This window comes from Xenopus laevis, chromosome 2L (genome assembly GCF_017654675.1).
Source record: "Xenopus laevis strain J_2021 chromosome 2L, Xenopus_laevis_v10.1, whole genome shotgun sequence".
In the NCBI taxonomy this organism is placed as follows: Eukaryota; Metazoa; Chordata; class Amphibia; order Anura; family Pipidae; genus Xenopus; species Xenopus laevis.
In genome coordinates, this window is record NC_054373.1 from 10,562,992 (window position 1) to 10,589,715 (window position 26,724).

General features: G+C 42.1%; 1 protein-coding gene across 2 annotated transcripts in view; it reads left to right on the plus strand.

Annotated features, from left to right (window-relative positions):
* dscam.L (Down syndrome cell adhesion molecule L homeolog) overlaps positions 1-26,724 on the plus strand; it is a 325,765-nt gene that overhangs the window by 168,893 nt on the left and 130,148 nt on the right. For both annotated transcript variants that reach the window (XM_041581120.1, XM_041581121.1), the window contains exons 9-15: positions 307-585; positions 3,882-4,001; positions 7,247-7,420; positions 12,040-12,239; positions 12,598-12,694; positions 21,450-21,578; positions 23,880-24,047. In XM_041581120.1, the coding sequence (XP_041437054.1) occupies positions 307-585; positions 3,882-4,001; positions 7,247-7,420; positions 12,040-12,239; positions 12,598-12,694; positions 21,450-21,578; positions 23,880-24,047 (1,167 nt within the window). The remainder of the gene's footprint in view (positions 1-306; positions 586-3,881; positions 4,002-7,246; positions 7,421-12,039; positions 12,240-12,597; positions 12,695-21,449; positions 21,579-23,879; positions 24,048-26,724) is intronic.

Sequence of the window (26,724 nt, forward strand, 5' to 3'; positions counted from 1 at the left end):
ACTTTAATAAATAACCCCCTAAATGTGAAGCCTTACAGAGCATTTGTTTTGTTTTTTTAGATGGGGTCAGTGACCCCCATTTGAAAGCTGAAAAGACTGAAGAAGAAGTAAAATAATAAAACTATACAAAATAAATAATGAAGACCAATTGAAAAGTTGCTTAGAATTAGCCATTCTATAACTTACTAAAAGTTAACTTAAAGGTGAACCACCCCTTTAAGTGAACATTATATATTTTGATACTTTGTAATTGTATTTTCTGTAATGTACATGTGTATAAATAAATTTATATCATTTTAAATCCAGTGCCACCATTTATCCAGCCGTTTGAGTCCCAGAGATTCTCCATTGGGCAGCGAGTGTTTATTCCTTGCGTTGTGGTGTCGGGGGATTTACCGATTACCATCACTTGGCAGAAAGACGGGAGACCGATTCCAGCAAGTCTCGGCGTAACCATCGACAACATCGATTTCACCAGTTCTTTAAGGATTTCCAACCTCTCGCTGATGCACAACGGAAACTACACGTGCATCGCAAGGAATGACGCAGCAGCTGTGGAGCACCAGAGCCAGTTAATAGTGAGAGGTAAACAGGCTGGAATACAGATGGAGCCAACTCTCATGGTGTATTATGGCTCAACACTGATCAGCAACTTCCATCATAGGGGCAGATTCACTAAGCGACTAATTTTCGTTAGCGTCCGCTTCGCTCACATCGCAACACTTCACCAGGCATAGATTTGCCAGGACAACGATAATTCGCTAAAATCCGAAGTTGCATCTAGGGCGGCGAACGCTGGCGAAGTTGCGCTAGCGTTACTGCGGCAACTGAAGTGAAGTTGCGCTAACGTTGCCTAATTTGCATATGGCGGGAAGTTGAATGTACGTACATGTTGCAGCTAATACATTACATTACACAAGCCCAGGGAACCTTAATAAAATAAAATAGAGTTGTTATATTGCCCCACACATGAGCCCAGTGTATCGTTTAGGTGCCATAGAAAACGTAGGGGGGAAGCCGGGTACCCCAGAAAAAATTTACAATTTTTGCAGCCTGAAAAATGAAAAGTCGCCAGCGTTTTTTGGGACTTAGAAACATTTTCAACTATTTATTGATGAAGCCCTATCTACTCTATTGCAATTCGCCTGGTCTGAGGGGGTGAAGGCAAGTCTGGCGCAAGAGGTAACGTTCAGTAAAATCCGCATCTTAGTAAATTTGCGTAGTTATGTCCATTCACCAGAACGCAAATTCGCTTGGTGTTAGGGAGCGATGTACCGCTAGAGTCTATCTCCTTCGTTAGCGAATTTCCACCTGCGCCCGTTAGTAAATCGGCCAAGTCCCGAAATGACGTCACGCTGGCGAATTTTCGCTAACGTTAGTCACTTTGCCCTTTAGTAAATTTCCCCCATAGAGAAATTGCACAGAGCTAAGCAAAAGTGCATCCATTACATACTAATGCATACCTCCCAACTGTCCTGTTTTCAGCGGGACAGTCCCGCTTTTGACAGCTCAACCCGCAGTCCCGTGTTTGTACTGAAAACGCAATTGGCTTTTGGCAGAGAGCCCAGAACAGCGAACAGGTGCAACAAGATATTTTGTAACAATTTTGATATAAGCAAATAAGTAATTGTAACAAAATAAGATCACAGGTCCCTTGGGAAAAGTTAGACAACCTTTCTGTAATTCAGAACTTTCTGGCTAACGGATCCCATACCTTGTTTGAGCTGTATGTAGGTCTGGTCCTGCCCTGGGGACTAAAGTTTAACCCACCCACTTCCCGTATGCAGTCGGTACATGGACAGGACAGTCTGCGACTATTGCAAAGAGGGAGGTGAACCCATACCTCCCAACTGTCCCGTTTTGAGCGGGACAGTCTCGCTTTTCACAGCTCAACCCACAGTCCCGGATTTGTACTGACATTTCCTGAGTTTCTCTTTCATCTGCTGCACTGAACAGCCAGAAAAATATACAATGTTTCTAACTTAATTGGCTCCTGGCAGAGTACCCAGAACACATACTTAAGATACTTTTATAAGTTTTAGATAAGATAAAATTGAAGACTCACATCTTAAAGGGCAATTCACCTTCATTAGCAAAACCACAGCCCTTTAGCAGTAAAGATCTGTGTCTCCAAAGATGATCCAGTAGCTCCCCATCTTCTTTTCTGCTGATTATCTCTGCCATAAGAAATCTCCCTGTATTTGCTATGCAGCAGCCTTACAGGTCAATGCCAAAGCCATAGGGAAAACAATCCAACATGAAAATAAATGCGGTTGCTTAGAGACAAGCAGACTTACTCTGAATATTTCTTTCCAGCGGCTGCTCACCCTGACTTTGCCGTTGAAAGGAGAAAATGACAGAATGCAGTTCACATCTTAATGCACTTTTTTATTCTAGCTGAAAAAATCATCCCTTATATACCAGCAGTTCTACCATAATAATCAGAATTACAATAAAAACATGACATAAGACAGAAATGAATGGGGAGTAGAGATGTGATTAAGGATGGTACTTTACCTTTAATTGTCTTATAAGCAGCTAATGAACATTATGTTCAAAATTACAAAAGATCCTTATACTGATTCAGAATGAGGCACAAATAGGCAAAGCTGCAGTGATCACCAGCACACCCTGACCTTTAAATATATACTTGTATAAATAGGCAACACATACTCCTTTTTAATTCCACAATGGTTCTTAGATTTATTTTTATGTCAGCATAGGTATTCCTCTGTACTAGCAACACTTCAGCAGGAACAGCCCCTCGAGCCCGTACAGAGAAATACAGTGTATTTCTCTGTACTAAGCACAATTCAGCAGGAATGTTCCCCCTGGGTTTTCTCATCTCCAGTGCAGAGAGGTATCATTAATTTATGCTGTCATAGGTATTCCCCTGTACTAAGCACAATTCAGCAGGAACAGCCCCTAAGTTTGCTCATAGTCTGTACAGAGAGATCCCATAAAACTATGGCAGCATAGGTATTCCCTGTACTAAGCACAATTCAGCAGGAACAGCCCCCTAAGTTTGCTCATAGTCTGTACAGAGAGATACCATAAAACAATGCAGCATAAGTATTCCCTGTACTAAGCACAATTCAGCAGGAACAGCCCCTAAATTTGCTCATAGTCTGTACAGAGAGATCCCATAAAACTATGGCAGCATAGATATTCCCTGTACTAAGCACAATTCAGCAGGAACAGCATGCATAAGGATTGCACAGGAGGAAAGCCCCATGCTTCTACGTAAGCAGAGTTTTCTCACATGGGGACCACAATTATTAACCCACGGTCAGCTGGGCCCCTTTGTCAGGGGACCCAGCTAAAAAAAAGAATGGGACAATAAAAATAAAGGCCCTGGCTTATGCCCAATCATTATTAACTTTATGCTATAGTATGGGTTTCTAGATTCGGGCTTAAGTTCCTCAGATACATTAAACAATAATAAAATTCTCTCTTCTAAATCACAAAGTGTGGGTAACACTTTGGTCCCCCAGTATCAGGGTGTCTCCTTGTCATCGGTAAAAATACCGATATTATTCTGTTATCTGACAGTTGTCCTAGTTCTCATGTCACGGATGTGCAAATATCACTCATGAGTTGAAAACCAGGCAGTATTAAGGTCCTAATTATGATCTGACTCCATTTCTGAGCAATATTCCTGATTTATCAAAGACTGATCAATATGGCCGCCTTTCAAATCCATCAACTCAATAGATCAGCTGATTGTGCCAATCAAAATCATTCCTTATCCTTGTCCAAAGTTGACATTTGGATTCGTTGTCTCGGAATGACTCGTCTGAGGGGTCAAATTCTTTTCTTAAAAATTTATTTTTCACTTTCCTTCAAAAGGTAACTTTACTAACTTGCTCCAATATTTTAAGTCCCTCCCAGATTTGTGGTTCAACCCACCGATCAAGATGGAATATATGGCAAGGCCGTGATACTCAACTGCTCCGCCGAAGGCTACCCTGTGCCGAATATTGTGTGGAAGTACTCAAAAGGTAAAGTTCTGCGGGACTTGTATACATCTAAGGGTATCTGTGTGTGGCAGGGAATTATGGGATGGAAGCAATATGGCAGCCCCATTTATATGTAAAAAGCATATATATATATATATATAATTAGAGCCAAAAGACTAATTTAGGCCCATAAGTAGTGGCCGCCTACTTATTTACAGGTCCTGATATGTGGCTTGCGACTTAGGAAAACTAAGAGCTCCGAGTGTCATCCCACTGGCGATTTTACATTCTAGCCGGGCGGGGGAAGGCAGGGGAGCCAGTTTGGGGAGATTAGACGCCCCGAAGAAGAGCCGATTTGTCGCCGGGCTACTAATATCCCCGAATCTGACCGTGTGTCTCTGCCCTAAGAATACAAAAGTGAAGGCTATTTGAGAAAGTTGCTCAGAATATCTATTACACACTAAGGGAACAGACACACGTGGAGATTCAGGGATATTCAGTCACCCGGTGACCAATTGCCTCTTCTTTGGGCGACTAATCTCCCCTAACTGCCTTCCCGCTGGCTTCCCGCTGGCTAGAATCTATATCGTCGGCGGGATGACACTCAAAATGCTTCGTTTTCTGAAGTCGCCCAAAGTTTCTTCGTGAAGCAACTTCGGGCAACTTCTGAAAACAAAGCGATTCGAGTGCCATCCCGCCGATTTAGATTCTAGCCAGTGGGAAGGCAGTTAGGGGAGATTAGTCGCCCGAAGAAGAGGCAATTTACCACCGGGTGACTGAATATCCCCAAATCAAGGACCTTGATAAGGGTCTTCAGGTGGGACCGAAAAGTCGGATATAATACTGTGTTACAAATAAACACTTCATTCACAAGATTCAATGAGTGTGCTGATCCTTCATCATTCTATGTATATACACATATGAATTAGGGATGCACCAAGAATTGGGATTCGGCCAAAATTCGGCCTTTTTCAGCAGGATTCAGATTCGGCCAAATCCTTCTGCCCGGTTGAACAGAATACTAATTTGCATATGCAAATTAGGGGCGGGGAGGGAAATCGCGTGACTTTTTGTCACAAAACAAGGAAGTAAAAAATGTTTTCCCTTCCCACCCCTAATTTGCAAACGCAAAATAGGATTTGCATTCGGTTTGGTATTTGGCCGAATCTTTCACAAAGGATTCGGCGGTTCGGCCGAATCCAAAATAGTGGATTCAGTGCATCCCTAATATAAATACATGTAGGTAATATATAGTGAATAAAGTACCCCCTCTTGTAAAATATAAGGATATTATTAGTTACCGAGGAGTTTCATGACCATATAAAAACACGAGGCCGAAGGCCGAGTGTTTTTATACAGGTCATGGAACTCCGAGGTAACTTATAATATCCTCATATTTTGCAACTGGGGGTACTTTATTAATTATAATACACAAATTTCAATGAGTCATGTGACAGAAATGACATCAGAACTCACCGTTTATAACTGATGACATCAGAACTCACCGTTTATAAGGATATAATTTACAGGATATTCATGGCTTTTGTGTATCATATAGAAGTCTTCCACCAGTAAAGAAATAGCTGCATTCTATAGATATTCCACTAGAGGGCTCTGTAAGATTGTTATTCTCTAGTGGGGAAGAAAATGTGGTGGCCAATAATTCTATTTGATTTGTATCATGTGACTTGCCACCTAAATCATATAAGGTTTTATCATTATAGTGAAGCAGGAGAACTAAACATGTCATCTCATTGGTAGATTAAAATTTCAATAAAAAAATAGTATATTCTACATCATTTGTAGACTGAAACCTTCCTTGTCAACTACGTCAAATCAAAATCATTGGCAGAGCAATAGTTAAAGGGGAACTGCACCCACAAACTGTTTTTCTTCTGCATAAAGGAAAAAAATGTGATTCTAAGCAGCTTCCCGATATGCATTGTTTAAAAATGTTCAGTGGTTTTAAAGTTATTTGTAAACGTAATTGCAACTGAAAGCAGGATCTGCCTCGCTGTTCATTTTCTCTGAACTGCTGGGTCTGACTCCAGAAACCATGTAGCAGAAGCAAGCTTGTGCTGGAGAGATGACTTCTGCTGGGACTTAATAACTAGTCCCCCATAACTAGTCCCAACCTGAATATTCTAATCAAAATGAATTGCCTTGCTGACATTCAAGTTTTTTTTCCTCCAAAAAGAAAAAACTTGAATGTTTGCAAGGCAATAAACGAACCTCTGCCATTGACTTGTACATGAACTCGGCAGGTTTTCGGTGGCGAATATTCGAATTAGAGCTGTTTCTATGGTCGAGGTGTGATAAATCTCACATTTAAATTTTCATTTCGAATTGGGGGGATTAAAATTTCGAATGTGTGGATTTTGACACAAAAAAAATTGAAAATTCTAATTTGTTATTCGACTCTTACAAAATCTGCCCCCTAATGTATATTGCAAATTTGCTTTTCATGAATCAGTGATTATGGGGCCTATTTATCAAGGGTCGAATTTCGAATTGAAAAAACTTCAAAATTCGAATTCAGAAAGACGAAAATTAAGTTGAAGTGGTTTTTTTTGATCGATTAGGTCCTTATTCGGCCAAATTCTAATCGAATTCGAAAATAGCATATTCGATCTAGGGATGCACCAAATCAACTATTTTGGATTCGGCCAAACCCCTGAATCCTTCACAAAATAATACCGACACTGATTTGCATATGCAAATTAGAGGTGGGAAGGGAAAAACATTTTTTACTTTTGTTTTTGTTTTGTGTCAAAAAGTCCCTCCCTGCCCCTAAATTGCATATGCAAATTAAGATTCGGATTCGGTTCGTCATGGCAGAAGGATTCAGCCGAATCCCGAACGGAATCCTGCATTCGGTGCATCCCTAATTCAATTGAATTCGATTCAAAGTTCCCAAAAAAAAAAATTAGATTTTTCAAAGTCAAAACCAATTGACTCCAAATAGGTCATAGGAGGTCCCTCATAGGCTAAAACAGCAATTCGGCAGGTTTTAAAAGACGAATTGTCGAAGTCGAATTTTTAAAGGGACAGTACATGATAAATTCCCGATATTCGAATTTTTGAAGTTTTTTACAAATTCAAATCTAATTTTGACTATTCCCAAAAAATAGCTCAAAATTCAATTTTTTTTTCATCCAAAAACTCACCGCGACCTTTGATAAATCTGCCTCTATATTTAAAAATTTCCGGACACCAAATGCAACTACTTTTGATCAGTTCTCTGTAGGTATGAGATAAAATGGCCTGTTTATTCTGTGTGATTACAGGCGCTGGAGTGCCCCAGTTCCAGCCCATTGCACTAAATGGACGAATACAGCTTCTGACCAACGGCTCGTTACTGATAAAGCACATTCTGGAAGAAGACAGTGGATATTACCTGTGCAAGGTCAGCAACGATGTGGGAGCCGACGTCAGCAAGTCCATGTATCTCACAGTTAAAAGTAAGAACAAAAAATGTTTCGTATTTCCTAATGAGGAGTTTTCTAGAGAAGGGCCAGTAAAAATGTCTATTTATTGAACCTTTTATTTCCTGGGGCCTTGTTTACTAACAAGGAGCTAAAGTGCACCAGTCCAGGCAGTTACTCATACCGACCAATCAGATCTTTGCTTTCACTTGCGTTAAAAAAAACAATTGCCATGGTTAGTGATGGGCGACTTTGTCCTGTTTTGGCGAAAAATTAGCGAAACGCATTGAAGTCAATAGGCGTCAAAATTATTTTGATGCGCTTCAGTTTTGAAGCCCAGGAAAATTTATATACGCGTGCCTATTTTATCCAAATGCATTTAAGTTGATGGGCGTTCGAATAATTTTGAGGCGCAACAATATTTTAACAATCAACTATGTACCATTACACTGTGTGTTCTATATACAGGCTTGCACAGGGCAGACTGATCCATAGATCCAAAGAGACAGCAGGCAGTCGATATCTAAATTACAGCCCACCACTTTTTTTTTTCAACTATTGCTCCCGTTTTGAAGGTTGCTGGGGATTCTGGGAGCTGTAGTTTAACAATAGCTAGAGATCCATTGAGTGGCTGCCTGTTGTATAAAGTAAGAAGCTGTTTGATGAAGAATGTGTAATGGGATATACTTGTCCTTCATCTACAACCGGCCAGTCCAGCAGGTAACCTGCTTTGTGTATAGTGGAGCCCACCATAATTCCAACTAAGGATGCACCGAATCCAGGATTTGGTTCGGGATTTGGCCAGGATTGGGCCTTTTTCAGCAGGATTCGGATTCGGCTGAATCCTTCTGCCCAGCCAAACCGAATCCGGATCCGAATTTGCATATGCAAATTAGGGGCAGGGAGGGAAATTGAGTGAGTTTTTGCCAGAAAACAAGGAAGTAAAAATGTTTTCCCCTTCCGAAAAATTCATTAATACTGAAAAGATAAAAACACAGATAAGTGAATGTGATTTTGCCAAAATTTTATTTTCATATTTAGCGTCATGGATCTAGACATTGAGAAGGATGGGATGTGCATGGAATGCAGTCTAACAGTAAGAGCTACTATACTGTAGCTCCTGCAAAATTCTGCATTGAAATCCATTTTATAAAAGAGCAAACAGATTTTTTTTTTATTTCATTTTGAAATATGGCTTGGGACATATAGTTAGTTTCCCAGGTGCCTTGTGACTTGTGACTCATTTGATTTGTGTTGTGATAAACTTGAGTCGCTCATTACTGCTATACTGCAAGTTTAAGTGATAGCACCCCCCTCCCATCAGCAGTAGTGATGTATGGGTCGACGTACCTGACCCAGATCCGGCCGACCCTTGCCCGCACGCAGCTTCACTCCTCCTTTTATAGACCCGCGCTGCAGTCATGGGAGTGGAGAGCAGGCAGAAGAGCTCAGCCCGAACCCACAAATATGCAGCGAGATTGGCCCAAACCCACTCGACCCTCGGGTATCAGGCCCGCACATCACTAATTAGCAGCCTATCAACAGAACAATGTGCCGCTAACCAGACAGCAGCTACCGGACACCTCTGCTGAAGGAATTGTTTGCATTGATAAAGGTGCTCCCAAGCCCCTAGTGGTAGATACGAGAATAGCACCACAACCTAAGTTGTGGTTAAATTCAATTGGAAAGGGGAGAAACATTATCTGTCTCAAAGCAGTTCCATCCTGAAGTGCTGGCTCCTTCTCAAAGCTCAGAATCAGGCACAATGCACTGAGGTGGCTCCTCCATTTTTTTACGGCTAAAAAATACATTTGTTGGTTCCAGAATAAAATTTAAAATTTAAAAAATGAAACCCTAAAAATCATGACAGAATCCCTTTAAAAAAAATCCCAAAATTTTTTACATAATATTACATCCCCGCCGGATCTTTCTTATTCTTATCTCATGGGGCCACTATGACTGACCTAATGTTTCAGGGGCAAATATTCCAACATCCTGGAGAATAGGATTAGGATTTAGAATGGGATTTATTTTAATATTCTCCGTTTAATCTCACTGACTGGTGTTTCTCGCTGGTGGTCTGATAGCTGCTAAAGGTTATTAGTGTGTTACATCTACACATTCTCTATCACAGAAATCTCCTAATTTAATCCTGGGAACATTAACCATTAACCCACCCACTAATTAACCTGTTTGAGGAATAGGGTGGCAGCCATCATGTCTCTTCTAGTTTCTTGCAAATTCCTTATTTACGTTTCAGGACAACACATTGTCAGGCTCTTGGATCAGCACCACTGTCATGTGAAAAGGTCACGCCACTCTCCATTAGCATTTATAAGCCATAATTACAGTAATTTACTCAAAAAATCTTCTGATTTTAAACAGCAGCAGACATGAAGCACTTTCTTTTTAACCACTTGTGTGCAAGATGCATTTCTGCAACGCTGTGGTTTTGTAGTGACAAAAGTAATTTATATATGTACATCTTTTTAATATTTATGCTGGATGGGAGAATATTTACTGTAGCACCATTTATATATAAGAAACAGACTCTGAAGTGAACAGGACGGAAAACAACCTATAGTCAGGGCATTAGAATGTTAAAGGGGAAGTAAAGTCTAAAATAGAATAAGGCTAGAAATGATGTATTTTGTATACTAAACATAAACATGAACTTACTGTACCACAAGACTAATCGAACAAATGATTTATGCTTTCAAAGTTGGCCACAGGGGGTCACCATCTTGAAACTTTGTTATACATCTTTGCAAGACCAAGACTGTGCACATGCTCAGTGTGGTCTGGGCTGCTTAGGGATCGTCACAAATGATCAAAACAGCACAAGTCAAATAATATCTGCCAGAAGCCGATACAACAAGACTGATTAATAATCAGAATATACAGACTGCACTGGATCCTGTGTTGTCATGTAATCTAATGTGGATTTTATAGTTTTTCTATTGTTTAACATAAACTTTCTCCAACTCTGCAGAACCAGTGGCTGTAGCAAAAAAATCTTCCAAAAAGAATCCCAGTTTCTCGGTTCAAATCTGGCTCCATGATCTTTGTCCCTACAGCTGGAGTTGGAAACAGTAAAGGGGATGTAAAGGCAAAAATAAAATCCAACACAAATCTCTACACAGTCGCAGACTGCTCTACATTGAAACAAACAAAGCTGCTTAAGTTCTGCATGGCTGGGAAGTAAGGCGGGGGCTCCCCCTGCTGTTCATAAGTATAATTGTTTCCCTGCAGAGCAGTTAGGGACCATCTGACAAGGTTTCTTATAAAATTGTACACATTTTTTAATTAAAGTATGTTGGAGATAGGTTTCTTTTTCATTAAAGAAAGTAAAAGCATTACAACCATAATACTGCTAGCGTAATGGTTAGCCAATTAGAGAACAGGACATTGTGACTAACTAAATTATAGCAAACAGGGGAAAGTTGTGCTCACCACTAGTTTTTAAAATCATTAGGGGGGGGTGCAATGAGGGTGTGACCACAAAAAACATATAGACAAATACAAGATTCCTCTGCACTCAACCCATTATCAATATATTTAAGACATTGAGACATTTTGTGCATACTGCTACTGAAAAATGCCTTACCCTTTAAACAAAACAGGGATTGTTTGTCCATATTTTTACTTTGAAAGCAGCTAGTAAGTTGCAGGTAAAACGTTTTCGTCCCTTTTATAAAATGTATAATTAAACCATAGAATTCTTAATGAATCAGATGAAAATTAAGCGTAGGACTGGCCAGATATGGGATGACTTTGACGTAGTTGGCCAGCTTAAATATATTGCAATATATGGACAAACAATCCCTGTTTTGTTTAAAGGGTAAGGCATTTTTCAGTAGCAGTATGCACAAAATGTCGCTGTCTTAAATATATTGATAATGGGTTGAGTGCAGAGGAATCTTGTATTTAACTAAATTATAGCCAATCAGAGCATTAGTACTTGATAAGACCAGACCAATTTTCAGCCAGTCACAGCATTAGAACTTCATGGATAAACCAAACTGTTTCCATTCAGAGCATATACCAAGACCACACCCATCCTGAAACCAATCACAGCATTAAACTTCACATGGAAGGATTATACTGTAGCGAATCAGAATGAGATCCCCCACAACACTACAACAACCTGTAGCCAATCACAGCATTGGATCTTTCCATGGATAAACCAAACTGTAGCCATTCAGAGCATTAGATCCACCACAATGCCACACCAATCCTGTAGCCAATCACAGCACTAGAACTTCACATGGATAGATAATACTGTAGCCAATCACAGCATTAGATCTGCTACAAGACTACACCAATCTGTAGCCAATCACAGCATTGGATCTTCCCATGGATAAACCAAACTATAGCCATTCAGAGCATTAGATCCACCACAAGACCACACCCAACCTGTAGCCAATCACAGCATTAGAATGCCCATTGATAAAGCAAACTTCACAGGGCTAGAAGAAGCAACCATCACAGTGGAGCAAACTTTGTGCCTGTAGTTGACCTAATGCAGTGGTCCCCAACCAGTAACTCGTGAGCAAAATGTTGCTCACCAACCCCTTGGATGTTGCTCCCAGTGGCCTCAAAGCAGGAGCTTATTTTTGAATTCCAGGCTCATGTATAATTTCTTCCATATACAGTCCCTGCGATGATCACATCGTATCCCAACACCACGCTGGCAACACAAGGGCAGAAGAAAGAAATGAGCTGTACAGCCCATGGAGAAAAACCCATCATAGTCCGCTGGGAAAAGGAGGATCGTATGATTAATGTACCGGAGATGTCTCGCTACTTGGTATCTACAAAAGAAGTGGGGGAAGAAGTAATATCGACCCTGCAGGTACGGAGAATGTTGGTTCAACCTATGGCCCCTAAGCTACAGATAACCCCAAAATCTGACAGAGGCTGCTGTGATAGGCTGTCTGGGATGCCTAAAATGTTGGCATTGGCTACAGAACAAAGAGTTGAGGTTGCTGAACATGTTCTTTTAAAAGCTATTTTGTTCATCATAATCCCCTATCACATATACAACTTTATTTCCGTACGAGCTTCACACATGAGCCAACATATAGTTAGCTTTATAAATGACTTGTGCTGATAAGTAAACATTCAAGAGGCATGGACTGACTTTTATATAAATATAATTGTAACCATTTTGTTCCTGCTGCCAAACGCTTTATTTTCCATGGTCATTGCAGATTTTGCCAACTGTTCGGGAAGATTCTGGCTTCTTTTCTTGCCATGCCATTAACTCTTTTGGAGAGGACAGAGGGATCATTCAGCTGACGGTACAAGGTAAGGTGCAAGAAAATCATGGCTGCAATTCATATCTAAGGATCAGTAAAGAACACATTTGTCTAATGGTGTGAACGCATAGGTGGGTTGCTGTGTGGTGCACTGCTATACATTCCAATGGAGACAGACATGGGGCTTCACATGTAATTGGTCCCACTGAGCTACATTGCTCTCTACGTACAGAAATAAAAAGCAGCAGTAAGAAATGTATCCAAGACACACACACATGTCAGCACACTACTCATGTCAAATGCTACCCATGCAACTTTGTCCACGGTTTGTTTATGCTTTGCAGTAAAGAATATTTAGTAATTGACAGGTTAAACAGATTGGCTTGTGGGCAGCTGACCTACACACTTTCCTTCTAACGTTTTTCTATTTATTATGGGGAAAAAAAGGTTTATCATTCCTCCCCTGATCATGGGAACGGTTGCTCCCTGAAGCACGCACAGTCAGGGTGGGTGGAGGTGGTAAAAACGTTGTTTGCAGTAGATAGTTAGAATGGTTAAGCACCCCTATATTTGTATTATTCTCTCCTCTATAGGGATGTAGCGAACGTCGGAAAAAAAGTTCGCGAACATATTCGCGAACTTGCGCAAAAACGCGAGCGGTTCGCGAACGGTTCGCGAACCCCATAGACTTCAATGGGAAGGCGAACTTTAACATCTAGAAAAGACATTTCTGGCCAGAAAAATGATTTTAAAGTTGTTTAAAGGGTGCAACGACCTGGACAGTGGCATGCCAGAGGGGGATCAAGGGCAAAAATGTATCTGAAAAATCTGCCTGTGTGTGCTTGGAAGAGATAGTGTAGGGGGAGAGCTGTTAGTGATTTCAGGGACAGATGATAGTAAGTTTGCTGGCTAGTAATCTGCTTGATACTGCTCTGTATTGGAGGGACAGAAGTCTGCAGGGATTTGAGGGACATTTTAGCTTAGGTAGCTTTGCTGGCTAGTAATCTACTGTTCTCTTTAAACAACTGCCATACGTTGACCTTGTAGGCATTGTTTGCCCAGTTTTTTTGGACGCAGCCACTGAAGCACAGTTGCCAGAAAAAATATGCCATATAAATGCTGAAAATAGTCATTTTTCGCCATACGTTGACCTTGTAGGCATTGTTTGCCCAGTTTTTTTGGCCGCAGCCACTGAAGCACAGAGGCCAGAAAAAATATGCCATATAAATGCTGAAAATAGTCATTTTTTTGGTCGCAGCCACTGAAGCACAGTTGCCAGAAAAATTATGCCATATAAATGCTGAAAATATAAATTTTTTTGGTTGCAGCCACTGAAGCACAGAGGCCAGAAAAATTATGCCATATAAATGCAGAAAATATGCATTTTTTTGGTTGCAGCCACTGAAGCACAGAGGCCAGAAAAATTATGCCATATAAATGCAGAAAATATGCATTTTTTTGGATGCAGCCACTGAAGCACAGTTGCCAGAAAAAATATGCCATATAAATGCTGAAAATAGTCATTTTTTGCCATACGTTGACCTTGTAGACATTGTTTGCCCAGTTTTTTTGGTTGCAGCCACTGAAGCACAGAGGCCAGAAAAAATTAAACCAGTAGGGTTTGCACCCTAGTTTGTAACGGTGGCGGAGGGAGGAGGAGGACGCTAAAGGACAGCTGTGTGTGGAGTCATGAGGCTTGAAGAGAAGGACAGCTGCATAGAAGTCAGAACAAGTCTTCCGGCGTGCAGTAACCCTCCGAGATCCACCCCTCATTCATTTTAATAAAGGTCAGGTAATCGACACTTTTGTGACCTAGGCGAGTTCTCTTCTCAGTTACAATCCCTCCTGCTGCACTGAAGGTCCTTTCTGAGAGCACACTTGAGGCTGGGCAAGACAAGAGGTTCATGGCAAATTGTGACAGCTCTGGCCACAGATCAAGCCTGCGCACCCAGTAGTCCAGGGGTTCATCGCTCCTCAGAGTGTCGATATCTGCAGTTAATGCCAGGTAGTCCGCTACCTGCCGGTCGAGGCGTTCTTTGAGGGTGGATCCAGAAGGGTTGTGGCGCTGCCTTGGACAGAAAAACATTTGCATGTCTGACGTTACAGACTGGCCAAAGGGCTTTGTCCTTGCAGGTGTGCTCGTGGCAGGATTACTGGCACCTCTGCCCCTGGAATGTTGATGAGTTCCTGAAGTGACATCACCCTTAAAAGCATTGTACAACATGTTTTGCAGGCTGGTTTGTAAATGCCGCATCTTTTCGGACTTGTGGTATGTTGGTAACATTTCTGACACTTTATGCTTGTACCGAGGGTCTAGTAGCGTTGCGACCCAGTACAGGTCCTTCTCCTTAAGCCTCTTGATACGGGGGTCCTTCAACAGGCATGACAGCATGAAAGACCCCATTCTCACAAGGTTGGATGCAGAGCTATCCATCTCCGCTTCCTCATTATCAAGGACTGCATCATCCACGGTCTCCTCCCCCCAGCCACGTACAAGACCAGGGGTCCCCAAAAGGTCACCACTAGCCCCCTGGGAAGCCTGCTCCTGTTGGTCCTCCTCCTCCTCCTCCACAAAGCCACCTTCCTCCTCTGACTCCACTTCTGGCACCTCTCCCTGCGTTGCAGCAGGTGCCTGGGTTCGTTCTGGTGATTCCGACCAGAAATCGTGCGCTTCCAGCTCCTCGTCACGCTGGTCTACAGCCTCATCTGTCACTCGTCGCACGGCACGCTCCAGGAAGAAAGCGAAGGGTATTAGGTCGCTGATGGTGCCTTCGGTGCGACTGACCATATTTGTCACCTCTTCAAAAGGTCGCATGAGCCTGCAGGCATCGCGCATAAGCACCCAGTAACGGGGGAAAAAAATCCCCAGCTGTGCAGATCCAGTCCTACCACCCAGTTCAAAAAGGTACTCGTTGACGGCCCTTTGTTGTTGCAGCAGACGTTCCAACATAAGGAGCGTTGAATTCCAGCGAGTCTGGCTGTCAGAAATCAAACGCCTGACTGGCATGTTGTAGCGCTGCTGAATGTCAGCAAGGCGTGCCATGGCTGTGTAGGAACGTCTGAAATGGGCCGACACCTTTCTGGACTGGGTGAGAACGTCCTGGAATCCTGGGTACTTGGAGACAAAACGTTGGACTATTAAATTTAACACATGTGCCATGCAGGGCACATGTGTTAAATTGCCTAGTCTCAACGCTGCCAACAGATTGCTTCCATTGTCACACACCACTTTTCCGATCTGCAGTTGGTGTGGGGTCAGCCACCGATCGGCCTGTGACTGCAGAGATGACAGGAGTACAGATCCGGTATGGTTTTTGCTTTCCAGGCACGTCATCCCCAAGACAGCGTGACAACGGCGTACCTGGCACGTCGAATAGCCTAGGGGAGCTGGGGGTGCACAGGTGTGGAGGAGGAGAAGGAGGACCCAGCAGCAGAGTAAGAAGAAGAAGAAGACGAGGTAGAGAGCGATGGAGGAGTAGAGGTGGTGGCAGAACCGCGTGCAATCCGTGGCGGTGACACCAACTCCACTGTTGTTGTTGAGCTACCCATTCCCTGCTTCCCAGCCATTACCAAGTTCACCCAGTGGGCAGTGTAGGTGACATACCTGCCCTGACCATGCTTGGAGGACCATGCGTCAGTAGTCATATGGACCTTTGGCCCAACACTAAGTGACAGAGATGCGGTAACTTGGCTCTGCACATGTTGGTACAGGTGTGGTATTCCCTTTTTAGAAAAAAAATTGCGGCTGGGTACCTTCCACTGCGGTGTCCCAATTGCTACAAATTTGCGGAAGGCCTCAGAGTCCACCAGCTGGTATGGTAAAAGCTGGCGGGCTAAGAGTGCAGACAAGCCAGCTGTCAGACGCCGGGCAAGGGGGTGACAGTCAGACATTGGCTTCTTACGCTCAAACATGGCCTTCACAGAAACTTGGCTGGTGGCAGATGACTGGGAATGGGAACAGGTGGTCAAGGTGGAAGGCGGAGTGGAGGGTGGTTCAGATGGGTCAAGGAGAGCAGAGGTAGAGCAGTAAGATGCTGGACCAGAAGGAGTGTGGCTTTTAGTTTGCCTGTTGCCTTTGAGGTGTTGCTCCCAAAGTGCTTTGTGCTTGCCGCTCATGTGCCTTCGCATAGAAGTTGTACCTATGTGGCTGTTGGGCTTACCAAGGCTCAGTTTCTGACTGCACTCATTGCAAATTACAATGCTTTTGTCAGAGGCACACACATTAAAAAAATCCCACACTGCTGACTTTTTGGAAGTGTGCGATCTGGCGGTAACAGTAGAAGTTGGCGGAGTTGGCGGTATTGGCGGCAATGGCGGGTGCGTTGGCCGGCTGAACACAGGTGCCGATACATGTTGTTGCCCTGCTGATCCCTGCGGGCTGTCCTCCCTGCTTCTTCTAAGTCTTATTCTCCTACTGCCTCTCTGACTCTCCGTCTCTCCATCTGAACTACCCTCCTCTTGCTCTCTTCTACTAGGCACCCACAAAACATCAATCTCCTCATCATCATTCTCCTCAGATGCATCAATTTCTTCTGACACATCACAGAAGGAAGCAGCAGCGGGGACCTCCTCCTCATCACTCATTATGTCCATCTCTATCGTGTTCTCTGCCAGAATTAAATCTGGTGTAAGGTCCTCATCTCCTTCATCTTCTTCTGGCAATAATGGTTGCGCATTACTCAGTTCAAGAAACTCATTGGAAAATAACTCCTCTGACCCCAGTGAAGAAGGGGCACCGGTGGTGGAGGAAGTGTTACGTGGGGTGGCCATAGCAGTGGAGGATGAGGAGGATGTTGTGGTAAAGTTAGAAACGGTAGAGGATGGGGTGTGCTGTGTAAGCCAGTCAACTACCTCTTCAGCATTTTGGGAGTTCAGGGTCATTGGCTTTTTAAAACTGGGCAATTTGCTAGGGCCACAGGATTGCATAGCAGCACGGCCCCTAGCACGGCCTCTGCGTGGCGGCCTGCCTTTGCCTGGCATTATTTTTAAAAAAACAACAACAACAACAAAAACTCAGTTGGTTTTTCTGGAAACGATAATACACACAGCTAGATGGCGGGTTGAAGAAAACACTGTGCAAATAATGCCTACAAAGTCAACGTATACACTACTACAGCGGTGGATACGGATTACGTAAAATATATGAATGCTGCTTGAAAAAAAGTAACTCAAGTGGTTTTTCTAGAGACGATAATATTATCAATATTTAGACAAAATGTGAACAAGCTCACACAGCTCGATGGCGGGTTGAAGAAAACACTGTGCAAATAATGCCTACAAGGCCAACGTATACACTACTACAGCGGTGGATACGGATTACGTAAAATATATGAATGCTGCTTGAAAAAAGTGACTCCGGTGTTTTTTCTGGAGACGGTAATATTATGGATATTTAGACAGAATGGGAACAAGGTCACACAGCTCGATGGCGGGTTGAAGAAAACAGTGTGCAAATAATGCCTACAAGGCCAACGTATACACTACTACAGCGGTGGATACGGATTACGTAAAATATATGAATGCTGCTTGAAAAAAGTGACTCCGGTGTTTTTTCTGGAGACGGTAATATTATGGATATTTAGACAGAATGGGAACAAGGTCACACAGCTCGATGGCGGGTTGAAGAAAACAGTGTGCAAATAATGCCTACAAGGTCAACGTATACACTACTACAGCGGTGGATACGGATTACGTAAAATATATGAATGCTGCTTGAAAAAAAGTAACTCAAGTGGTTTTTCTAGAGACGATAATATTATCAATATTTAGACAAAATGTGAACAAGGTCACACAGCTCGATGGCGGGTTGAAGAAAACAGTGTGCAAATAATGCCTACAAGGTCAACGTATACACTACTACAGCGGTGGATACGGATTACGTAAAATATATGAATGCTGCTTGAAAAAAAGTAACTCAAGTGGTTTTTCTAGAGACGATAATATTATCAATATTTAGACAAAATGTGAACAAGCTCACACAGCTCGATGGCGGGTTGAAGAAAACACTGTGCAAATAATGCCTACAAGGCCAACGTATACACTACTACAGCGGTGGATACGGATTACGTAAAATATATGAATGCTGCTTGAAAAAAGTGACTCCGGTGTTTTTTCTGGAGACGGTAATATTATGGATATTTAGACAGAATGGGAACAAGGTCACACAGCTCGATGGCGGGTTGAAGAAAACAGTGTGCAAATAATGCCTACAAGGCCAACGTATACACTACTACAGCGGTGGATACGGATTACGTAAAATATATGAATGCTGCTTGAAAAAGTGACTCCGGTGTTTTTTCTGGAGACGGTAATATTATGGATATTTAGACAGAATGGGAACAAGGTCACACAGCTCGATGGCGGGTTGAAGAAAACAGTGTGCAAATAATGCCTACAAGGCCAACGTATACACTACTACAGCGGTGGATACGGATTACGTAAAATATATGAATGCTGCTTGAAAAAAGTGACTCCGGTGTTTTTTCTGGAGACGGTAATATTATGGATATTTAGACAGAATGGGAACAAGGTCACACAGCTCGATGGCGGGTTGAAGAAAACAGTGTGCAAATAATGCCTACAAGGCCAACGTATACACTACTACAGCGGTGGATACGGATTACGTAAAATATATTATGGCTGCTTGAAAAAAGTGACTCCGGTGTTTTTTCTGGAGACGGTAATATTATGGATATTTAGACAGAATGTGAACAAGGTCACACAGCTCGATGGCGGGTTGAAGAAAACAGTGTGCAAATAATGCCTACAGGGCAAATAATGCCTAAAAGGTCAACTTATACACTACTACAGCGGTAGTAAAATAAAAAAAGTAAAATAAAAAAAAATGAATATTAAAAAAAAAAAATTAAAGTTGGTGCTGCTGAACTACTAGGAGCAGCAGATTAGCACACCAGTCCCACTCCCCAACACTGCTAGACTAATAGCACTGGGCTCTTATAGTAGTAGTAGTAGTAGTAGTAGTAAAACAACAAAAAAATAAATAAAAGCAGTCCTTACAAGGACTACTGTTATTGCAGCAGTCAGCAGATGAGATCAGAAGCAGGACAGCTGCCCACTGCAGCTACATACAGAGCACTGCAGTAGAAGGTAGATTACTAGCCAGCAAAGCTACCTAAGCTTAAATGTCCCTCAAACCCCTGCAGACTTCTGTCCCTCCAATAACAGAGCAGTATCAAAACGATTACTAGCCAGCAAACTTTCAACTGTCCCTGAAATCACTAACAGGCAGCAGCTCTCTCCCTACACTATCTCTTCAGCACACACAGGCAGAGTGAAAAAACGCTGCAGGGCTTCGGTTTTTATAGGGAAGGGGAGTGGTCCAGGGGAGAGCTTCCTGATTGGCTGCCATGTACCTGCTGGTCTGGGGTGAGAGGGCAAAAAAAAGCGCCAACAATGGCGAACCCAAAATGGCGAACGTCGCGCGACGTTCGCGAACTTCCGGCGAGCGCGAACACCCGATGTTCGCGCGAACAAGTTCGCCGGCGAACAGTTCGCGACATCTCTACTCCTCTATAGGGTTGCCACCTTTTCTGGAAAAAAATACCAGCCTTCCTATATTTTAATGGTTTTTCACTATAAATAACATTGACATCAAGCAACATTTTTACCGGCCAGGCCGGTAAAATACCGGGCAGGTGGCAACCCTACTGCTCTACAATTCCATAGAGTGCTAACCACTTAAATGCACTTCAGTGCACACATGGTCGGTGGTGCACCTGGGGCGTTTGCAGGGGGCCCTGGGCAGAAGTCCCTGTGGGCCCCGGGCCCCCCAGTCCGACCCTGAATAGGATGACGATGTTCTAAATCGAGCAGAGCAGGACTGGAGCAGAAGGAAAAAGGGGAAAGCATTGCAGGATCGGAGCAGTGAGTGCACTCAGGCAATCTACCTGCTGGTGCGTCCACAGGATCTGCTCTGGCCGCGGCAAACAACAATCCAAAAGTAATGATTGCGGACTCCACCAAATGACATCCAACTGCGAACCGGAGTGTTAAAATAAATCCATCTTTATTAAGCAGTTTTAAAAATAGCGGGCAGGGGAAGGTTGCTCGACGTGTTTTGTGACGGCAAGGTCACTTCATCAGGACAGGACAGTGAAGGCTAAAACCAGGACAGGACGGCGCAGGCAAAAATCAGGACAGGACGGAGCAGGCGAAAAACAGGACAGGACAGAGCAGGAGAAAACCAGATAAGAAGGCGAAAACCAGGACAGAGCAGGACAGAGTGGACGAAGAATCCAGGACAGTGCAGGTGTAGGATCAGGACAGGTTTGGGATCAGCGAAAGACTGAAGCAGGACAGACAAGGCAGACAGGACAGGATATCAGAGCAGATTGGACAGGACTGGAACAAGAACAAGGCAAGGACAGAGAAAGAGCAGAATCAGAGCAGGAAGCAAAAAAGGCTAGCGCAGGACAGAAAGGGCAAGTAGTAAGAGCAGGGAACAGGACATGAACTAGACAAGGTAAGAGCAGGGAAACCAGAGCTAGGGACAGTGCCTTATTACTCAGTAAGGCCTTATATAGGGCACAGTCAGCTCTTATTGACTGACCTCAACCCACCAATTAGGCTGCTGCTGGGAAAAGGCTGAAAGGGTCAGGTGATGGGTAATGAACAAGCCTGATAGCTGCTCACCTGGCCCAATGGTTAAAGCAAAGAGCCAGAAACCCAGCAGAGCCTGACAACTACTCAACCATCATGAAAGTAAATGCGAGTGGGGTCATTCCCTAAACTACCTGATCTCTTATGATTTACACCTCTGAGTTTCATGCTTGTTTTTTTGACAGAGCCCCCAGACCCACCAGAAATTGAGATACGAGAGGTGCGAGCTAGGAGCATTGCTTTGAGATGGACCATGGGATTTGATGGCAACAGCCCAATTACAGGCTATGATATTGAATGCAAAAATAAGTCAGGTATTTGCATTAATCATTGCATTAATCACTGCATGGCACTTTCCTATCAATATACATATATGTAACATGTATTCACTATCCAACATGACTGAGATACAGATTATTTCCTGGTGGAGAAATTCGGAAATTCCCCATGAATTCACGCCTGGCGAATTTATTCACCCATCACTAGTAGTAACCTGATCACTTATCAAAGGGGTGGTTCACCTTCAACTTAACTTTTAATATATTATTGAATGGCCAATTCTAAGCAATTTTTTTTCATTATTTATTTTTATGCCTTTTTTAATTATTTGCTGCCACCTTCTGACTGTTTCCAGCTTTCAAATGGGGGGTCACTGACCCCATCTAAAAATAAATACTCTGTAAGGCTACAAATGTATTGTTATTGCTACTTTTTATTACTCCTCTTTCTATTCAGGCCTCTCCTATTCACATTCAAATCAATGATTGGTTGCTAGGGTAATTAGGACCCTAGTAACCAGATGGCTGAAATTGCAAACTGGAATGCTGAATAAAAAGCTAAATAACTCAAAACCCACAAATAATAGAAAATGAAGACCAATTGCAAATTGTCTCAGAATATCACATCATACTGAAAGTTAATTTAAAGGTGAGCAACCCCTTTAACAGCAAAATAACATTTACTTGTTACATAATCAAGTTTACTTTTAAAGGCTCAGTAGCACCAGATCAAATGTAGCAATAACAATACATTTATAGTCTTAAATAGCATTTTTTAGATGGGGTCAGTGACCCCCATTTGAAAGCTGGAAAGAATCAGAAGAACAACGCAAAGCATTCTGAACTATAGCAAATAAATAATGAAGACCAATTGAAAGTTACTTAGAGTTGCCCGTTGCATAACGTACTAAATGATAACTCAAAGGTGAGCCACTGAGCACAGACTTAAGGACCAGAAGGTATATTCTGAAATAATGAGGCTATAAGTAGCCAACAGAGCCAGTCAAAGCATTTAATGAAAGTGTCCCTAAGTCAGTACAGAATGACAGCATGAACCTATAGCAGCATAGGTATTCCCTGTACTAAGCACAATTTCATCCATCAATGTGTATAATGAATACTAAGGCCCCAGGGGCAGATAGTGCCGTTAGGGAACAGCCCCTTAGTTTGCTCATAGTCTGTACAAAGAGATCCCATAAAACTATGGCAGCATAGGTATTCCCCTGTACTAAGCACAATTCAGCTGGAACAGTATCTAAGTTTGCTCATAGTCTGTACAGAGAGATACCTTAAAACTATGGCAGCATAGGTATTCCCCTGTACTAAGCACAATTCAGCAGGAACAGTCCCTAAGTTTGCTCATAGTCTGTACAGAGAGATACCTTAAAACTATGGCAGCATAGGTATTCCCCTGTACTAAGCACAATTCAGCAGGAACAGGTCCCTAAGTTTGCTCATAGTCTGTACAGAGAGATCCCATAAAACTATGGCAGCATAGGTATTCCCCTGTACTAAGCACAAATCAGCAGGAACAGCCCCTAAGTTTGCTCATAGTCTGTACAGAGAGATCCCATAAAACTATGGCAGCATAGGTATTCCCCTGTACTAAGCACAATTCAGCAGGAACAGCCCCTAAGTTTGCTCATAGTCTGTACAGAGAGATCCCATAAAACTCTGGGAGCATAGGTATTCCCTGTACTAAGCACAATTCAGCCCCTAAGTTTGTTCAACAACTCTTCCCATAAGGCCTTTCTACATTCCACCATATCAGACACCTATAACATTTATTCCTGGGGAGCTTTAGGAGTAGGCCCATTCTGCAACAGACAATATATATATATATATATATATTCTGTGTAATAATAAAACAGTAGCCTGTACTTGATCCCAACTAAGATATAATTAATCCTTATTGGAAGCAAAACCAGCCTATTGGCTTTATTTAATGTTTATATGATTTTCTAGTAGACTTTAGGTATGAAGATCCAAATTATGGAAAGATCCATTATCCGGAAAACCCCAGGTCCTTAGCATTCTGGATAATAAGTGCCATACCTGTATATGTAATGGATTTTATCTGTATGAACATTGTGACATCTCACATGTTTGTGGGGATTATTATTATTTATTGTTCTATACTTTGGGTTGTATTTCTCTGTTTCGTAGTAATTTCCCCCTTCTCCCTAATATTATCGTGTAGTTTAGAAACTGACCCTTCTCCTTGGGGGGGTGTCCTGTAAGGTCCTAAGATTCCCCCAATTTCCCCTGCCCAATGTCACCCTAATGGATCCCACTCATGGCCGGGCACTGGCATAACATATGTCTCTTTCTTTGAAGACTCATGGGATTCTGTTCAGAGAACCAAAGACGTATCCCCTCAGCTAAATCAGGCGACCATCATTGACCTCCATCCAGCCTCCACATACAACATCCGGATGTATGCCAAAAATCGTATCGGTAAAAGTGAGGCTAGCAACGAGCTCAGCATCACAACGGAGGAAGCAGGTAAGGGCCCTTCACCTGTAAAATAACTTTTAGGGGGTTATTTACTAAACTCCGAATGCAAAAATCTGAATTTTTTAACCCAGAGGATGGAAAAGTCTGTTTGTTCAGCTCACACTCCCATGGAATTATTTCCTAGACTCAATAAAAAGATAATCCCATTTACTCATTATAATCCATTTACCCCAATACTTGCTTCTCTCCACCCAAATTACTTGTCCTGGTTACAATAGGTGCTTATATCATTCCCCCTATAATATCTTCAGTCAACTGGAGCAATAAAGATGTTTAAAGGGGTTGTTCACCTTCCAAACACTTTTTTTCAGTTCAATTGTTTTCAGATTTTTCACCCGAAATAAAGATGTATTTCATTTACTTTCCATTATTTATTTTTTACTGTTTTTCCAAAATCTAAGGGGCACATTTACTTAGCTCGAGTGAAGGAATAGAAGAAAAAATACTAGAATTTCGAACGTTTACTTTGGCTACTTCGACCACGACTTCGAATCGAACGATTCGAACTAAAAATCGTTCGACTATTCGACCATTCGATAGTCGAAGTACTGCCTCTTTAAAAAAAACTTCGACCCCCTACTTTGCCAAGTAAAACCTACCGAACATCAATGTAAGCCTTTGGGGAAGGTCTCCATAGGCTTTCTAACAAATTTCTGGTCGAAGTAAAATCGTTTGATCGATGGATTAAAATCCTTCTAATCGTCCGATTCGAAGGATTTAATCGTTCGATCTAACGTTTTTTCCTTTGATTGTTCGATCAAATGAATTGCGGTAAATCCTTCGACTTTGATATTCGAAGTCGAAGGATTTAACTTCCACAGTCGAATATCGAGGGTTAATTAAACCTCGATATTCGACCCTAAGTAAATCTGTCCCTAAGTGTAAAGTTGAATGTCCGTGTCTCTGGTGTCTCAGTCGGGCAGCTCAGTAATTCAGGCGCAAACTCTGAACAGTTACAATTTTACAACATTTAGTTGATCCATTTCTCAGCAGCATCTCTGGAGTATTAGCAACTATTGTATCAATTCTAACAGCTGCCTGTAATGAAACCCAGAGATTCTGCTCAGTAGGGACAGATAAGAAATGTATCAACTATATGTATCAATTTAGAGCAGTTTACAGGGTCGGCGACCCCCCCTCCCAGAGCTGCTTTAGAAGGTAAAAAATGAAACTTTACGCTGCAATATTAGAAAAACAGTCACACATAGAACATAGAAAGTCATTGGAAAAAGTTGTTGTTTCTGGTGAAGTCTGAAACCAAAAGACACTAGGGGTCCGTTTACTAAAGTGCGGTAAATCTGACTTTAAGTTTCCGCATGTTATCGCTGAGAATATTTTTACGCCAGAATATTCGCAGCGACTAAGTTTACTAAACAGCGATGCGCTCAGAAGTCATTGCGATCACTTGCGGTAACTACGTTAAGGAACCAGCTTACGTTAGCGGTAATTTTAGCGAGTTGCGAATTTTCTGGCGAAAAATTAAGTTTTTGCGAATATTTATGCTATAAAATAGTCTTGTTTTATGGCGTTATTATGGCAATTTTTACTGTGACATTTATGGCCAGAAATGCATCTTCAAAACTCATAAACTTTATTGACTGATGATTATACCATCCAACAACATCACCAGAGTAACACCAATCAAACATTTATGCATCATATTAACCCTTCTGCCAATAGAATCATATGAACAAGAAATCATACCAGTCAATCTCTTTGCTTCATAGAAACGCACAGTTTAATGTAGCCAATCACAATGAAACCAAAAAAGTGTAGAGGCTGACGAATCCTTGGACTGTGATGCCGCTGCCAATAATACGCCTCTGAGCTGAAACTGCTGCTGTTGCACCAGATAGAAGCAGAAGCCAAAACATCCTGTCAGCAATAGATACAGATCTGTCTCCTGTCAGCAAAGAATGATGGGTAAAAAAAAACAGTATTATGGGATATTTCCTGCCCCTTGAGAATTTTCTGGCGAAAAAAATACTTTTACGCCACTACATAGGTGGCGGTAAAAGTTTGCGAATATTCTGGCGTTAATTTTGTCTTTAGCACATTTCGCTGTTTAGTAAACCATGCGTTAATGTGTACGTAGTGTTATTTTCAGCGAATGCGATAACTGGTGAAAAATTATTCTTGCGCAAGAATATTCGCAAATTTATATTTACCGCAGGTTAGTAAACTGGCGATAACATATTTGGCGAAAATTCTGTCTATATATTGTGCGAATATTTTTAACGCACTTTAGTAAACGGACCCCAATGTGAGCATAGAAAATCTGTTACTGTGTCACCAGCTGCAGGTTAATAATAATAACATAAAACAAAACAGTAGCAATAAAGGCCCTCTGAAGAAAGCTAAAATGTTACAATGCAGCAGCCCCAGAGTAACCTCCAGATAACCAGTACAGCTGTGAACACATATTTATCAAGGGTCGAAGTGAATTAGAGGGAATTTTCGAGTTTAAAAAATTCGAAATTCAAAGTAATTTTTTGAATACTTCGACCATCGAATAGGATACTACGACTTCGAATTTACTCGACTTCGATTCAAAGTAAAAATCGTTCGACTATTCGACCATTCGATAATCAAAGTACTGTCTCTTTAAAAAAAAACTTCGACTTCAATACTTCGCCAACTTAAACCTGCTGAAGTGCTATGTTAG